The 17659-nt window shown below is 58.8% G+C and overlaps 1 protein-coding gene across 1 annotated transcript; it reads left to right on the top strand.

Annotated features, from left to right (window-relative positions):
* The first annotated feature begins 4946 nt into the window (after nucleotides 1–4946).
* SCRT1 (scratch family transcriptional repressor 1) lies at nucleotides 4947–10647 on the top strand. The gene is made up of 2 exons (XM_087931858.1): nucleotides 4947–6304; nucleotides 7476–10647. The coding sequence occupies exons 1-2, from the start codon at nucleotides 6190–6192 to the stop codon at nucleotides 8282–8284; spliced, it is 924 nt and encodes a 307-aa protein (XP_087787984.1). The 5' UTR covers nucleotides 4947–6189; the 3' UTR covers nucleotides 8285–10647.
* Nucleotides 10648–17659: the final 7012 nt, after the last annotated feature.

Here is a 17659-nt window from a genome sequence, read left to right as displayed (position 1 = left end):
CCCTTTACCTTCCCTCCCTCCCTCCGCAAGGCAGCCTCCTCCACCAGGGGGCGGCAACCAGCCCTTTCTTTGACCTTCAGCCTTCAGGATCCCGTCTCTCTGCCCACCGCTTGCTGGGCTCCGCAGCCCGTCGAGGGAGGGCGAGAGTTCCTGGAACCCCTGCAGAGTCCCCCCCCCGTCCCCCGCTTCGAGAGGGAGCCGCTCTCTCTCCCGATCTCGGAGGAGGAGCGGAGATCTCTTGCTGGCAGGGGGTGCAGCGCCCCCCAGAGAGGCAGCTCCGTCGCCCAGCTGGTCCAGGCTGAGGGCTGAGCCATGCTGGCTGGGAATGATGGGCGCTCTGAGCTCAGGGACCCGGCCAGAAGGCGTCAGGGTGTGTGTGTGGGGGGGTGGAGGCTGCTGAAGCGAATCTATACCTACCCGAAGATTTCCAGCTGAGCTTGCAAAAATCTTCGCATGTCCGGAAGCGCCGTCCATTCAAGAAATAATACCCCCCCACACACCATTTTCCCCCCTGAGGCTCCAAGTGCAGAGTGAGACCCCGAGGCTGCTGGAGGGAAACTCTCGGGGACCCCCTACAAAGCCCCTCTGACGGCCGCCCTATTCATGCCCTTATCGGCTCCTTCCCAGCAGCTGAGAAGGAGCCATCTCCCACTGAGATTTTTAATTCGGGCTTCTCCCCACCACGAGGATTTGGCTCTGGGAGGGCCGGATCCCCAAAGGCTCTCAGCCAGCCTGTGGCTGCCGCTACCGTCTGCAGCCTGAGAAGCTATCCTGGCGTGCTGTGTTCACCCCCAAAGTCCTTGGGGGAAGGGGGGGTGGTCTGGTCCCTTGAAAGAAGCAAGAAGGGAATTCCTCGGGGGGGGTCTCCTCTGCCAACTGCCCCCCTTGTGCCTGGGGAGTCTCTGTTTTGAGTCAAGCACAGTCAGCGCGGTGGGAAAGTTTGGGTGGGTTTTTCCCTTCTAAAGAGGGAGGGGCGCAAGGGTGAAGGGATAAGGCCAGACGCTGGGTGCCTGTGAGTTCTAGGTTGGCCTTAGGTACCAGGCCAGCTGGGTGACCTTCAGCCAGTCACTCTCTCTCTCCGTCCTGGGAAGGCCGCCATGGCAATACCGCTTCTCAAATCTCGCCAAGACAGTGGCAGGGCCCCACCCAGTTAGACGCCGGGAGTCAATACCGGCTCAAAGGTGTGTACGCCACACAGAGACACAAACACACACACACACACGTAAGCAGGCAGAATTCCTGTCATGTCCAAGAAGACACCTCCTCTTCCACACACACCTGGTGACCGCTACCAGAGGCATATGGACTAGCTCCCTGAAGTCCTGCCTCCCTTCCGAAGTTGCTTTCTCTCCCAAGTCATCAACCGGGGTCAGCATGTCCGACGACTGCTTGACCCGCTCGAGGCTCCTGCCCTCTGGAAGGACATCCCCGCCTGCCCATTCTTAGGACCCTCCTTCTCTCCTGGTTTAGATGAGGGGCTCCTTCCCAGAGAGTGGGGGTCCCTCCCCACCCCCCCCAGACGTGTGAGATGGGCCTTGTTGTTCTCTGGATGTCCTTGATAGGCCCAGAATCAGGACACACCATCCATTTAATAAAGAAAGATAAAGTAGGAACCTTTCAAAGGGTTGCCCAGAGTCTTAAGGGACTTGGTGGCATATAAATTTAACAAATAAAGGTTAAGAAAGGATGCTGCCCATTCACCAATGGGTGCACAGAGACCCCCTCTGCCTGCCTGCCTGCCTGTCTATCTATCTATCTATCTATCTATCTATCTATCTATCTATCTATCTATCTATCTATCTATCTATCTATCTATCTCTATCTCATCCCTTTATCATCTGTCTGTCTATTATCCATCCATCCATCCATCCATCCATCCATCATCTATCTATCCTCTCTATCATCTCTCTATCTCTCTATCTATAATCTCTATCCATCTATCTTATCCATCTACATCCATCTATCTATCTATCTATCTATCTATCTATCTATCTATCTATCTATCTATCTATCTATCTATCTATCTCTAGCTCATTCCTTTATCATCTGTCTATCATCTATCCATCCATCCATCCATCCATCCATCCATCCATCCATCTCTCTCTCTCTCTCTCTCTCATCTCTCTGTCTATATCATCTGTCCATTATCTGTCTGTCTGTCTGTCTCCACCCACCCATCCATCCATCCACCCAATTTGAAAATCTTTGCTGCCCTACAGCCGTCATTCTCGGATGCCTTTCCTTCCTCACACGGTGCAGAAACCCCTTTCCCACCCTGGACACCCTTGCAGGCCTGAAGTCCTCTGCCTCCCGCTTCCATCTTCCAGGGCCGCTCTTGGACGAGGCAGAGCGGAGTAGCTCCACAAGGCTGACACGTCCTGCATCCAGCAATTTCTCCCCTGGCCAAACAAAACGACAGTCTCTCCCCCATAGCTGGTTCGGCTTTAACGTGGAACATTTGGAAGGGCTCGTGTCCAGGGCTAGTTCGGAACTGGGAAGGCAGGCAGACCTCGGGAAGGACCCTCTGCGGACGGGGAGGCTACAGGCATCTCCAACGGCTCTTAGCTGCGCGCCGGTGCCCAGAGGCCGCTCCAAAGTCTTCCCAGAACTGCTCTGGCCGATGCCTGCGGGGGGGAAGGGGGAGGGGAGGAGGGTTGGGGTCCCCCAGCCTTTGTGTCACTCGGGGTTCCTGCACGCTCCCCGCTCTGCAGAAGTAAACAAACCTGCCCCAGGAAAGACAATAGCGAGTGGAGCTTCTTCCTAGATATTCGTTAATTAGGGACATATGTCTCCTAAAGGAACTGTTGTGCAAGGGGGGGGAACCTTCTGCTCGCCATCCCCCCCTTATTAGCATGAAACGAAGGCCATTGGCTCGGGAGCTGTGATGTCACAGGGTGACTTGTAAACTCGGAGCGTTTGGGGATTGTGAGCTTGGTTTGCGATCCCGTCCTTCTGTTGGAAGCGAGCGGGGAGGGCAAAAATTCACCGGGAGAAAAGTGTGCAGCAGGCGCCCGCGCGCCCCCGGAGCACATCCTCGCTCTCGCTCCAAGCCAAAGGAGCCGGAGGCATCGCGGTATTCATTAGGGCGCAGGGAAGGAGGGCCGCGGGAACCCAAAGGCAGGGGCTTCCACTTCACATTCCCAGTGCGGCTGACTTGCCTCGTTGGTTCCGGCCCGGGGTTGGCGCGCGTGTGCGCGTGGCAGGGAATGTCACCTTCAGAGGAGGAATTGAAACCCGGTTCCTCTTTCTCTGAGCCCCCGACCGACCCCTCGCCCTCCCCCAAATCTCTGGGCCTGCTAAGGCAGGAGAGACCACCTTCCAAGCTAGAAAGGAGGGAGGGGTAGGAACTGCTGTCTTTGGGGGTCCCGGCTAGGAGCAGGCGCCTCCGATGGCCAGACTGAATTGCGGTCTGGCTGCTCTCGGCACCCCTTCTTTCTAGGGGGGTCTCTCACCCTTCCCCAGGCTGCCTCCCCAACCCCTGCAACCGAAGGCAGACACCCCCCCAAATTAAGAGGGACTTTAATGGGGCCAGTCGGTGGGTTTCTGAAAGACGCCTCTGCAGAAGGGTCGGCTTGTCTCGACTCCCCTTGAATTGTGCCCCAAACAAGGCAACATCCTTCGCTCCCCTTGCGGTGTGCCTGTTTCCTGGAACCGTGTGTGTGTGTGTGTGTGTGTGTGTGTGTGTGTTTCACTTTCCTTGTCCACGCGCCCAGCGCACAGGCCCAAGCCACGATTAAGCACTCGTTTCGGAGATTGGGTGCCAGGATTTTTACCTCACTCCTGTCCGATGAAACAATGGATGTGTTTCCTTCTCTCCACGGTTCTTGCAACTCAGCTATCTCTGAATTCATTGGTGGGGTTTGAGTATGAGTGATTTTATTCAACCTTTGGGTTTATAATCTGCTTCTAAAAACAAACTGAATAATGTAGAAAGTTGGAAAATTATCAGCAAGAAAGCCTAAAATACAATCAAACTATAAAAATAGCAGCTTAAAGCTAGCATCGTTACAAAATCAGACTAGTAACATACAGTTTTTAAAAGTTCCAGATGTTTAATATCAGCCAAAAGTAGAAATGAAAACAACCGGCACAAGAAGAACTGGGGAGAGAAATTAGGATAACTGATAGTACAACACTGGCATGGGAGTTGGCAGATCCGAAGCCATCAACACAGGGGACAGGGTCGGGGTTCAGGTGCTTGCAGGGGTCCCAAACAACCAGAGGTCAGCAGACTGAGGGCCACTGAAGGAACTGGCCTCTCTATGTGGTCTGATCCCGGTCTTGAAAAGTTTGCTCAAGACAAACCCAGCATCTTAGATGGGGCTCACAGGCGCCAAGGCAAGGTGGAAGAAACACGCTGGTTAAGAAAAACTTTGCTGCGGCTTTGGCCCCGCTGCGCTTCTGGAACCTCTTCAAAGGCAGTTATGCCCACGAGACGGTGCGTGGCCCCACAGGAGATGCCGAGACTCGGCTGCAACCAAGGGCTCCAACCGCGCGGGGTTTGCCACCTTCATGACTGCTCCCTCGCTCCTGCTCGGTTACTGACAGCGTCCGGCTCCCGCCCTTGCCTGATCCACAGGCTCTCCTGCCACCCCCTCCCCATCACCTGCTCCGCCCATCCCCCCGCCAGCCCGCTTTCCTTTCCACCAAAGAATAAAAGCCCGCTGTACTCTCACCTCATTAAAAAGTGAGGGCTCTGCTCCTTTTATCGCACCCCGGAGCGCACAGGTCCTCCCTACGCTCCGTCCAATAAATCATGGCCAGGCAGTCGAATGGGGAGGGGAGGTCACCAAGATCGCCCCCTCCCCCCTACGTTCGCCAGGACTGGTAGACTGAGGCAGGGCGGGCGGTGGAATCAAGCAAAACTTGCTTCTCTTGGAAGCTGCAAAGGCGGGAGAATCCAAGACCCCCCCAACAAGAGGCGTGGGGGAGAGCTAATCTTTGCGCCTCCTCCGCCGCCCCCTCCCACTCGCCTGTTGTCCTTCGCGTTTCCCTCGCAGGGCGGAAAGCGAAAGGCGAGGAGAGGAGGTTTCCAAAAAGATCGGGCAGGAGGCGACTCACAACAGCATCACAAATCGTTCCGTCTCAGCGCTGCTCCCGAGAGATTCCTTTTTTTTTTTTTTTTTTTTTGGGATGGATTAAATTAAGCGCTTCCATTTCCGTCCACCACCTGATCGCTGCATTATAAATCCGAACAGCTGATCCGCGGATCTCCAGAAATCCAGGCGCGCGCGAGGCACAGGCTGCGGCAGGGAAGGCTGGGAGCTGCCCAGGGCTGGATGAGGGACCCCGGCCAGCCAGCAAGAACCGCCCCCGCCCCGAAGCGGAGCGACCGTGCCAATCGCAGCGCACACCCAGGCTCGGAGGCGCGCGCGTTCCCCACCCGCGCAGGGGCTGCCGCACTGCAAGAGAGGACCGGCGCTGGGGGGCGGGCGGGCGGGGGCCCGGACCGGCAGAGGACACCGAGCCCCGGCAAGCCGCAGCCGCAGCCGCAGCCGGCCGGGCTGGAGGGGCGCGCGGGCGCGGAGAGCGGCCGGCCGGCCGAGCCAGGGAGCCCCGCGAACGCGCCCGCGGCTGGGCACCGAGCGAAGCGGACGGCGGGCCGGCCGGGAGCTGTCCAGGTGCTGACTCGGCCGGCCGCCTCCTCTTATGAACCAGCGCGGCGTCGGCCGTGAGCTCTCCAACTCCTGGGGGGCTCCAGAGGCGAGCTGGAGGGCAAGCGAGCGGCCTGCCGGAGAGGCGCAGCCTTGCCTCGCACAAAAGCCGCCGCCGCCGCCGCCGCCGCCGCCCCAGCTGCGGAAAGGAGGACCGGCGCGGCGCAACCGCCCAGGCTGGAGACCTCCGCGGCCGGCGCCGCTCCCTTCAGGCCTTCGGAAGCAGCAGGAGGCGAAGCAGCCGCAGCAGCAGCAGCAGCGGCGGCAGCAGCAGCCCACAAAGCCATAGTCCCCGCGGCCGGCGACGGCCATCCCCCCCGCCGCCGCCGCCGCCCCCGCCTCCCTTCCCGCGGCGGGCTCCTTCTTCCGCGCCTCCTGCCTTTCCTCTGACCCCCCGCTCGCCCCCCGCCCCGCGCCGGCTCTTCTCCCTTTCTTTCCGCTGCTCTTTGATCGCCTCCCCCCGCCCCCTCCTCCCGCCCGGACCCCCTCGGCGGAAGCTGCGGGAGCCTTCTCACATTCCGGGGAGTCCAGAACCATGCCCAGATCCTTCCTGGTGAAAAAGGTCAAACTTGACGATTTCCCCTCGGCGGACCTCGAGAATTCCTACAGCAGATCGCGGAGCGACTTCAACTCCCGGATCCATGACAAGGGTGAGGAGGGGGACGCCGCCGCGGGCGGGGGCGCGAGGAGGGGGGTCGGCCTGGAGAGGGGCCGAGCGGGGGGTTGGGGGGGAGGGCGGGTGGCCGGGTTCGGAACTCCTCCGAGCCAGCAGGCCGCGAGCATCCCGGCGCGAGCGAGGCAGGGCGCGCGGGGGCGCCGGGCGAAGGGCCGCCGTCTGCCTATTCTGGAATGCCAGAGCCATATTGAGCGCCTCTGCGCCTGCCGGCCTGCCTGCCTGCCTGGCTCGCTGGCGGCGGCGGCGTTGACTCGGCCCCTTTGGATGGAAGGCAACCGGGCTAAAATCAGACCTCGCGGGGACGAGGCGCGGGGGCGGCAGGCGCGAGGGATCCGGCTGGGCGAGGGGTAGGAGCGCGGGAGGGGCGAGGAGGGAGGCATTTCGCCGCAGTGGCGCCTGCCTTGCCAGCGGGGCCTTTTGTCTCGCGCGCGGCGAGTCCAACGGGCCGCTCCCCTGGGGCGCGCTCTGGGGAGGCCTGCCGAGCCCCCCCCCCGCCCGGAGGCCCCCCCACCTCGCAGTCCGAGCGGACCACCATGCCCGCCCTCCGGCCCAGGGAAGCCCCCTTCCCGCTTTTGTTCGGGACAACGCGGCTGCAGCATGTTGCATAATCGCCAGCATTTAGCTGGAGTGGCGGAGGGGGGGCGGGTGATTAGCTTCCGCAACGCTGCACCCCTCCCCCCGCCGATGCCTTTGATCTCCTGCAGAGTTGACCTTGAGGGAGGGGTGGGGGGGGGGGCGAACAGAGAACGCCCTGCTGCTCTTCCTCGGTCCACCCGCCCCAGGGACAGAGGTTTCCCCCCCCCCCGTTCCCCTCCGCGCAGGGGCCGCGGCCCTTTTCTGGCCCAGCAGCCGCAGGTGAACGGGCTGGGAAACCGCGCTACGGACCGAGGCAGGAGCCGGGGCCTCGGGAAGCACTGCGGCTATTGGCAGGAGGCCCCGGCTGGGCGGGCTGGAGGGGGATGCGGGGCACGGGGGCTTCTCGGGATGCCGCTTGTTGCCTCGACTAAGCGGGGAGCCCCGGAGGCCTCCATTGGGGACTGATCAGCACCTCTGCCCTCCTTGTGTCTCCCTCCCGCCTTTTCTCTCTGGGCCTCCCCCCCCCCTCTCTCGCCTGTCCCCCCCACCCCCTCCCGCCCCGCTCGCAGGTGGCTACATCAGCGACTACATCGCGCCGTCTTCGGTGTACGAGGGGGAGGGCGAGAACGGCCTCAAGGTGCCCCCGCCGACGGGCGTCATCTACCCGGGGACTCAGCGCGACTCGGACCAGGCCGACAGCCCGCACTCGGCCTTGGCCGGGGGCTACATCAACGGCGACGCGGCGGTGAGCGAGGGCTATGCGGTCGATGCCTTCTTCATCACCGACGGGCGCTCGCGCCGCAAGGCGGCAGTGGTGGGCGGCGGCGGCGGCGGCGGCGGGGCCGGGGGCGCGGGCTCCCGCCTGGGCCAGCCCCCTCCCGCCAGCGGGCAGCCCCCGCCGCCCCCGCCCCCGCCGCAGCGGCACACCTGCAGCGAGTGCGGCAAGACCTACGCCACCTCGTCCAACCTGAGCCGCCACAAGCAGACCCACCGCAGCCTGGACAGCAAAATGGCCAAGAAGTGCCCGACGTGCGGCAAGGTGTACGTCTCCATGCCGGCCATGGCTATGCACCTGCTGACGCACGACCTGAAGCACAAGTGCGAGGTGTGCGGGAAGGCCTTCAGCCGGCCCTGGCTCCTGCAGGGCCACATGCGCTCCCACACCGGGGAGAAGCCCTTCGGCTGCGCGCACTGCGGAAAGGCCTTCGCGGACCGCTCCAACCTGCGCGCCCACATGCAGACTCACTCCGCCTTCAAGCACTTCCGCTGCAAGCGCTGCAGCAAGACCTTCGCCCTCAAGTCCTACCTGAACAAGCACTACGAGTCGGCCTGCTTCAAGGGCGCCGTCCCGCCGCCGCTCAGCCCGCTGGAGGCCTGACAGAGCACAGCGCGGCGCCCGCCTCCGCCTCCTCCTCCTCCTCCTCAGGCTGACCCGCCCCGCCCCGCGAGGCTCCAGGAAAGCGGGCGGAGGCCAGGGGCGGCGCCAAACGCCCAGCGCCTCACCTGGACAGGTAACCCTCCGCCCCCACGCCCCCAGCCGCAGCCTCCCGGCCGCGCTCGCTCCCCTCCCTTTGCTGCTCCCGCGGAACGACGGGACCGACGCCTCCGCCCCTCCCGCGAGCGACCCTCTTGTCGGTTCGCCCTCCGCTGGACGAGGCGTCGGTTGGTTTCCTTCCACGAAGCCGCCGAATTTCTATTTTCCTAAATGTTTACGTTACTTTATTTTGATTTCGCTGTTTTAAGAGCAAAACAAGGACAAGAAAGGTATAGGTATGTATTTAACTCGGAGGCGGTCTTATTTATTTATTTATTTGTTTATATATTTATTTGTTTGTTTATTTATTTGTTTATTTGCTTACTTAACGAATGTATTCATTTTTCCCCTGTTGGTTTATTGCGCGGGGCAGCGCCCCCACTCCCTTCACGTTGCACTTTTGTGTTGGTTTTTAATTATTTTGTTGCTTTTAAAAGCCGAGCCTAATCTTTGCACCGCTGTTGACTTCCAATCCGTACGTTTGTTGCCAAGACTTCTTTACTATGCCAAAGTCTACGTCACTTTTTGAAGGGGGGATGAGGAAATCAGGACTGGCCGTTACTTTGATTTTGTTTTTCCTTCTTTTGGTTTTGCTCCCCCCCCATTCCGGGTTGGGGCGAGGGTGGGGGGGGGGGGAAATGATCGCCACCTTTCTAACCCAGGATTTTTTGCATGCAAGAAGAAATGTATTTAAATCTATGCCAATTTGATGATGCTTTTTAAAATGATGATGATGATGATGGATTTTCATTTGTAACACTTTACATCACTTTGTTTTTCTTTGCCAAACTTTTAGATAATAATAGTCTATTTGAGGGCAATATTCTCCTACTGAACTAATAGAAGCAATAATTAACGTAATGCATGTTATTTTTAAGACAATAGTAATACTGAGGAATCAGGTAACTTTTAATTCAACTTCTTAATAGCAACGGATATCAGGGACTTTGCCAGTGTAGTGAACTCGAGTTAATGAGGCGAACCTTCCTTCTCTTCTTCTTCTTCTTCTTCTTCTTCTACTTCTTCTTCTTCTCCTGTCTTTTAATGAATGCACACTGCCTGCCTTCTTCGACTTTCTTCCGAGTAGCTTAGTCAAGTCTCTGGGCTTGTAGCGCTTGCCTGGCCGGAGAAATACGAGCAACACCCCACCCGAACCCCCGTCCTCCTTGGGGGCCCCCTTGGGGCCTGTCCCCGTGGCTTTCAGGCCCTGCCAGCCCACGCTTGGCCTCCGAGGGGAGAGGGGGCGTGGGAGGCAGCCCAGCAGGGACGGAGAACTCTGTGTTCCCCGTCTCAAACCCCCACCCCGCTTCCTGCCAGGGTCTCCCCAGCGCCAGAGCCTGCACCCAACAGGTGCCTTCCGCTCCATCGGTGGGCAGAAGCAGCCGCGGGGACGACTCTCCGGCTCTCCCCAGGCTTGGGTCTGCCTCCCGGTCAGCTGCTGGATCGCTGGTGGCTCCGGCTGTCCTTCCACCCCCACCCCCGTAAGGCTTGGCCCTCTGGCACGGCTGCCTCTTCCTCTCCTCCTCCCCCGTCTCCCCGCAGGAACCTTCCGCCCACGTCACGGGCCTGCGGGGGAAGGGCGACTTCTCCTGAAGACATTGCCTTCTGTTAAGAACATTAAGCCACCCCGACCCCCGAAAGCCACGAGGAAACACCCCTCCCCCCCACTCTAAGCACTATTCCCCCTGTAGGTCTTTCCATTTTATGAATAACTTAAGAAAACTAAACAGCACAAAAGAATAAAAAATACCTTAATAGAAATCAGGTAGAAGGAACTTGTATTAGCTAGCACCTCCTGTTTTTTGTACTTAAGATAATTAATGATGCTACTAGAAGGATGACTTCTAATACTAATATTGCTATTAATACTCCCTCTTGCTGATACTGACTTAAAAAAGGGAAAACGACGCGGATGCTTTGTAAATACCGTTTGGAAATTTACATGATTTTTTTACAAGCTGTTAAAAAAAGAATTCTGAGCCTGTTTGTGGTGGGGGGAAAAAGGAAAGAAGCGAAAACCGACACTCTTTTCCCGGGGAGAAAAGACGGACTATCCATAGAGCGGAGAGGAACGGCGAGGATGCGAGAGAGGATGTTGGAGGCAGACGCTGAGCGGTGGATCAGTAAAGCACAATTCGCACACCGTGTCCTGCAGCATTTCACAATAATAAGAATCCTAATAATAAAAAAGAGAAGATACTCTTGTAGTACACCCGGCCTGGCGCCTTCTTCCTCCGCGCGAGCGAGCCTACTCTGCGGGAGGGAGCGGGGTGGGTGGGCTTGCTCTCTGCACATGCTCCGAGCATGGTCGAGCTCGGGCCTGCCTGGAGGACCAGCCACGAAGGTGGCTCTCTCCCTGGGTCGCCCTCCTTTCTCCTTCCGCGGGTTTCTCTCCTGCGTCTGCAGGCGGGGGATCTCCTGAGGCCCAGCCGTCCAAGCTCACGTTGGTCTGAGCCAACTCCGACGCCCCTCCGGCCACGTCCCTGGCCCCGAGGCGCTGCAGCTCCCCGGAGAGCTCGGCGGAATCCAGCGACGGATCCTAGTGGACGTGCGCCTGTCACCCGGCGGCCTCTGAGCCCCGAAGCCGCCTCTTTCCCCTCCCGCGTCCCACCGAGAATGCCAAAACTGCTTCGGCCCCGGGGGCTCCGCTTCCCTCCCCACATCCCAGGAGCGCACGAGGAGGAAAATGCCCCTTGCCGACCCCAGCGCTTGTTTGGGGCAGCGCAGGGCATCTTCCACCCGCTCCAAGGTCTAGGATAGGGGTCTCCAACCCATTGGCCACCTTAAGACTTGAACTCCAGCATTCTGGGAGTTGGAGTCCACAGTCTTCAAGTGGCCTTCAAGGTTGGAGACCCCTGGTCTATGAGGATGCCAACACTGACCCTCCCCAACGGAAGCCAAGGTGCCCCACAGCCTCCAGACTCCGCCAAGACGCCCTGCCGGGCTCCCGCAATCCTCCCCGGGGCATTTTATAAGGACATCTTATTTCGGCCCAAGTCCGCTCCGGCCGCTGAGTTGAAAATCATTGCGGATTGACTGCAACGGCCGGGGCTTCAGAAGGTCCCGGACTCCAGGCTGGGCTTTGGGCTCCCCCAATCCCTGAACTGTGGCGGGTGGGAGGAGGAGGAGAGTTGTGGGGTGGGGATCTGCTGCTGGACCGGGGCTGGAGGAAGCGAGGGAGGCCTCCCCAAACAGAGTGGCGTTTGTAATGCGCGGAAGGCACCTCGGTCAATGCGAGCCCAGAGGCTGCGGCGGCCCTTGGCCAACCGAAGAGGCCTCTGCGCGCTCTTCAGGCCAGAACTGGACCGGGGCGCTTCTCCCCCAGCAACCTTCAAGCAAGCCTGGGAGAGAGAAAGGAAGAGTGGAGCGACTGACGGGCTGCTGGTTCTTGGGAGGGAAGCGGGGGGGTGCGGGGGGCACTTTTCAAGGCAGGGCAAAGCGCTGGGAAGCTGGGCTGCTTGTGTGGGCCCAAGAGGATCGGAGGGGCAGAATCACAGCTCCTGGGAAGGCAGGCGGGCAGGCAGGCAGGGAAAGTGGGGTCTCTATTTCAGCCTCCCCACCTCTCCCTGCGGTTGATCCGGACAAAGGCGCGCAACCCCCTCCCACCCCACCGGGCGACCCTGCCCCGCGACAGTCTCCGACGCCTGGGCCTCAGCTTCCCGTTCTTCCGGGAACCGCACAGCTGCCCTCCGCCCGGCGGGCTCCGATTGCAGGGGCCAATCTGAAGTCCCCCAACTCCCCAAAGGTGCTCCTGATGCCGGGCGGGAGGGGACAAGCTGCAGCCTCCGCTCCCCTCCCCTGCCCGCTGACTCAGGCGGAGGCTGCGCGAGGGTCAGCTCAGGTCAGGCTGCCGCAGCGGGGGTGAGTCGGGCTCTTCCCGCCCCCGCCGCGCTCGGTCGCCCCTACAGGACAGTTGCACCGCAGACACAAGGAGGACAGCCTGGGACAGATGATGGCTGTGGGGGGGGGGAGAGAGAGAGGCGAGCAGAGATGCGGGCGGGGATGTCACGTGCTCACCCCCCTGCAAATCCCGGCATACAATACTTTAGAGCAGGGGTCTCCAACCTTCGGGGTGCCCAACCTCTGGGAGTTGGCCAAGGTTGGAGACCCCTGCTTTAGAGAAGGGAGCCCGCGCCTCCTCCCCTCCTCCTTGGAAGGAAAGGAGAGGCATCTGTAAAGGGACGGGTTCCGGCCTCGGAAGTGGCACGAGTAGAGCCTCTCGGGAGGGCCCTGAACCGTTGCCTTCCACCGCGGCCAGGAAAGGCGGGTTGCCTTTTACCTGCCAGGACATCGCGAGCGAAACGCCCAAAGGCCCCGAAGGCCCGAAGAACCACGCGGCCCGCTGGCTGCTTTCGCCAGCGGTTCCGAGCGGGGTCTGCAAAAGGGCCCTCCTTTCCTCCCCCCCCCCCCCCCCGCGCCGGAGAGCAAAGAGGGAGGAGGCGGGATTCTCCAACGCAGCTTTCCACATCGCCCCCCCACCCTCCCCGAAGCATTCCCCATGGTGCACAGCCAGGCTCTCTCTACCTGCCCCGGAGCCTCCTGGAGCGAGTTCCCTTCCTTCCTTTCGGGGGTTCCCCATGCGGTCTGCCCCGTTCCGGGGAGGGCCCGGGGAAGCCCCCCTCCCCCCCTCCCCCCCCAGATCAGTTCGCCGATCAAGGTGAGACCCTGCAGCGGGGCGGGGGGCGAGGAAGAAAAGCAGGTGGCTCCGGCTACTGGTCCGAGGACCCCTCCCCTCCGCGGCTGCCTTCCGAAGAAGGGCCCGGCGGGCTCCTGCCCATCGGCTCCAGGCGCCTCCGCTTCTCTAGCGCAGGGCAGGGTCTCCAACCTTGGCCCCTTGAAGACTGGCGGACTTCAACTCCCAGAATTCCTCAGCCAGCCAAGCTTGGAGGGAGTTGAAGTCCGCCAGTCTTCAAGGGGCCAAGGTTGGAGACCCTTCCTCAAGCGAGGTGCCGGCTGCGGGGCCGAGACCACCCGGGCGCACGGGTGGCGGAGTCCTCCTCCCGCCCAGGCTTGCAGGGAAGGAGCGGGAGGACCGTGGGGGGGGAGAGGGAGCGATTCCGGGCGGGGGTCGCCAGCAGGAGACCCTCCTGCGGTTCTCAAGGCGGTTGTTGGGGGTGTCGGTGGGCTCCGCTACTGGAGGAGAGAAGCGGCGTAGGGAAAATACCTCCCCCACTCCCCGGGCAGCTCCGAGCGGATGGGCTCGGCTGCCCCGGCGAGGACCGGAGAGCTCGGTGGCCGGAGAACTCTCGCTGCCCCCCCCCCCCTCCCGCCCCGTTTCAGCGGCCTTTTCCCACGGCCGAAGCGGGCGGCGCTGCTTCAAGGTCACTGCCGCGGGGCCGCCATTCCCCGACGGGCCGCTAGGTGGAGCAGCGCGGCAAGTCCCTCGGCTTTCGGCCACTGCGGCTGACCCGGAGTCCGGTTCGCAGCGGCGGCCTGAATGCCGGAGGAGCCGCTGCCTCCGGTCTCCCGCCCCAGATGCAGCCCCGATGCTCTTCCGCAGCTGAGTAAGCGCCGCAATGGGGGACTCGTCGCAGCAAGCAGGGACCCGGTCGTGGGGGCGCCCCCAAAGGGAGCCACCCGGGCGGCCAGGCGAGCGCGCAAATTGGGTGACAAACCGCTTTGTTTTAAACCTGGTCCCGCTGGCCTGGAGGGCTGGACCGAGGGACGCGGGGTCCGGAAACCTCTGCCCTACGCACAGCATCAAGTGCTGGTTTTAAACACTGCAGATGGAGCCTTCGAAGCCACAATAAAATTGCCACAAAACCCAACCAAAGGGACGGGAAGACTTTCTTGGGGAGTCCAAGCAAAGCAAAGGCAGGTTGTGTGTGTGTGTGTGTGTGTGTGTGTGTACGTGCGGGCATTTCCCCCCTGGACAGTCCTTTTCTCCAACCGGTTCCTTCAGCCATACTGGCTGGGAATCATAGGCCTGTGAGTCCCAACATCTGGCAGGCAGGCGGGCAGGTCAGCGGAGGGGAGCCGTGGGGAGTCTGAGCATGGCGGGGGGGCGGGGGGTTGCGGCTGGACGGCAGAAGGGAAGCCAGTCTCAGGGTGGTCCCAATTCATCTGCCTCTTTCTTCTCCTACCAGCTTCACAAACCCTTTTTGCCAGGTTGCAGATCTTAAAAGCAGAAGCTTTTGTCACTTGGCTAAGGCTGCGCCCTCACCTGGCCGGCTCCCAGGATGCACTGCAGGTCCCTGAGGCTCCTTTAGGAGGCCTGGGGACCCTGGTGGGGTGGCACAATGGATGGGCAAGGGCTGGCCAAGAGCCCCCAAATGCCAGGGGACGCTCCATTGCGCTGAATGCTGGAGCTTTCCAGAAAGGCTTTGCGATGGCTTCTCCCTCCCTGTGGTGTGTGTGTGTGTGTGTGTGTGTGTGAGACAGAGAGAGAGAGAGAGAGAGAGAGAACCTCCTCACCTCCCAGGGATGGATTCCTGGCAGCCTGCCCATAGCTGCATCACGCAACATCCCAAAACAGGCCCCCTCCAATGCTGGTCACTGCATTTGCACAAAGATCTGGTTTAGCTGGGCTTAAACTTGGTTTTGCGGCTTAGTGTCATCTGTCACACCAGCTTTTGGGTATAATGTGCGAATCCAGGAAATGGATTCAGTCCAACTTCAAGTTGGACCATGTCAATTATACTTAATAAATTAAATTAGTAGACAAGCAAAATACTGTGGACATAATATATTTAGATTTCAGCAAGACATTTGACAAAGTAGACCACAACCTACTTCTTAGTAAGCTAGAAAAAGGTGGAATAGATAGCACCACCACTAGATGGACTTGCAACTGGCTGGCAAACCGTACTCAATGAGTAGTCCTTAATGGGTCTAAGTCTACCTGGAGGGAAGTAAGCAGTGGGTGCCACAAGGTTCCCTCTTAGGCCCAGGACTCTTTAATATCTTCATTAACGACTTAGATGAGGGAATAGAAGGGGAACTTACCAAATTTGCAGATGAGACTAAGCTGGCAGGAATAGCTAACACCCAAGAAGACAGGCTCAGGATCCAGATGGGCCTTGACAGACTAGAACACTGGGACGTATAAAAAAAATGAAATTCAATGTAGAGAAGAGTAAAGTCCTCCACTTAGGCAAGAAAAACCAAAAGGACACATATAAACTGGGTGAAAACAGGCTCAATAGCAGTCACTGGGAGGGGGATAGTGGACAACCAGCTAAATATGAGCCAGCCGTGTGCAGCAGCAGCCTAAATTGCATTAACAGAGGGATACAATCAAGATCAAGGGAGGTGCTAATACCACTCTATAAAGCCTTAGTAAGACTACACCTAGAGTACTGCACCCAGTTCTGTTCACCACATTACCAAAAAGATGTTGAGACTCTAGAAAAAGTACAGAGAAGAGCAACCAGGATGATTAGGGGACTGGAGGCTCAAACATACAATGGACGGTTGCAGGAACTGGGCCTGGCTGGTCTAGGGAAGAGAAGGACCAGGGGAGACAAGATAGCATCTTCCAATATTTGAGGGGCTGCCCCAGAGAGGAGGAGGAAAGGGTTGAGCTATTTTCTAAAGCTCCTATAGGCCAGACAAGGAATAATGGATGGAAACTGAACAAGGAGAGATTCAACCTGGAAACAAAGAGAAATTTTCTGACCGTGAGAACCATCAACCAATGGAACAGAAGTTGCCCTTGGAAGTTGTGGGAGCTTCATCCCTGGAAGCTTCTAAGAAGAGATTGGACTGCCATTTGTCAGAAATGGTGTAGGGTTTCCTGCTTGGGCGGGGGATTTGGACTAGATGACCTACAAGGTCCCTTCCAACTCTGTTAATCTGTTAAATCTGTTAAATATTATATCCATATTATATCAATACGGTATGTAATATGTAATATTTGAGTATTACTACCACTTGACATTATTAGCACCCCAAGTATGGGAAGAATTAGAGTAGGAGAGGATAGAATGGAGAATAGAGTAGAGTAGGAATAGAGTAGGGTAGGGTAGGGTGGAATAGGATAGAATAGACCAGCCTGGAACTGCTGCAGTTCACAAAATTGTCTGCTATAACACCTTGCCCATCAACGACTTAACACATGGGCAAACTCAAGATACAAACGCATAGATACAAACTCAAATAAACCGCTCCAAACTCCGTTGCATAAAAATACGACTTCAGCCACAGAGTGGTCAACGCCTGGAATGCCCACCCCGGCTCTGTGGTTCCTGCCTCAGCCCCTCACAGCTTCCACCTCAAACTGTCTACCGTGGACCTCACCCCCTTTCCTAAGTGGTCCTTAAAGGGGCCGTGCATAAGTGCACCAGCCTGCCTGCAGTTCCTTGTCTTACTGTCCCCGTTTAATCTGTATTTCCTTCCTTTGTCCATGTCTATGTTCATACTTATACCTGCTATCTTGTACATGTTTGACAAACCAATAAAAATAAAGAAGGCAGAATAGAGTAGAGTAGGAGTAAGAATAGAAGAGAATATAGAAGAGAAGAGAAGAGAATATAGAAGAGAAGAGGAGAGGAGAGAAGAGGAGAGGAGAAGAGATGGAAAGAAGGACGCAGTGGATGCTGAAGAAATGTACGGCCTTCCTTTGGCGTCCTGCCACTGAGCTGGTGCAGAGGTTTTTCCACCATAACAGAACAGCGGTTATCCTGAAGGTGAATCTGGACAGCCCAGAATCGTGATTGGTCCTTTTTTTAAAAAAATTATCTCAGACACTTTCCAGGGCTTGCAAATGTCTCCATAAACGCAGCAGAGAGAAGCTGAGAGAGAGATATATATTTATATTTTGGGGGAAAGTACAGCCCAGCACGTCAACAAGGGGCCTCTTTCCAAGGCTTTTCCGACCCATCCATCACCCGCAAAGGCTATTTTCGACCTCCTTATCGGGGCCTCCATCTGTCCCAGCCTCCTCTGGCGTCTTTGGCTCCCACCGGACAAGGCCATGACGTCCCCAAAGCTCAAGGGTGGCACAGGCTGCATCCCCGCCTACCCTCGCCAGCCTGGCTGCCCCAGAGAGCATCCAAACTGTCCACCCTCCACCACCACCCCGCTGTAAGCAGGCCTCCCGTTGGTCCATCCATGGCTAGCATGGAGTTGGCCCTGGGCCCAAACTCCTGCAGCCTGGCCAAAGGCCCCTGAGGGGCTGAGGGGGGGGTCTCTCCCGGGCTTGCAAGGTAGGCCTGATGGCAGAGGCCTCCCTCCCACCCTGGGCGGTCGGTCGTTAAGGCTGGTGAAGAGGACCCAGTG

This window comes from Pseudonaja textilis, chromosome 3 (genome assembly GCF_049901715.1).
Source record: "Pseudonaja textilis isolate UNSWEBS1 chromosome 3, rPseTex1.2, whole genome shotgun sequence".
NCBI lineage: Eukaryota > Metazoa > Chordata > Lepidosauria > Squamata > Elapidae > Pseudonaja > Pseudonaja textilis.
The sequence above is the reverse complement of the archived record's forward strand: the minus strand, read 5'-3'. Positions and strand labels throughout refer to the sequence as shown.

Coding starts and splice junctions, on each gene's coding strand:
- SCRT1 (XM_087931858.1), top strand. CDS start 6,190: ATGCCCAGATCCTTCCTGGTGAAAAAGGTCAAACTTGACGATTTCCCC. Junction 6,305..7,475: donor CTCCCGGATCCATGACAAGG/GTGAGGAGGGGG, acceptor CCCCGCTCGCAG/GTGGCTACATCAGCGACTAC.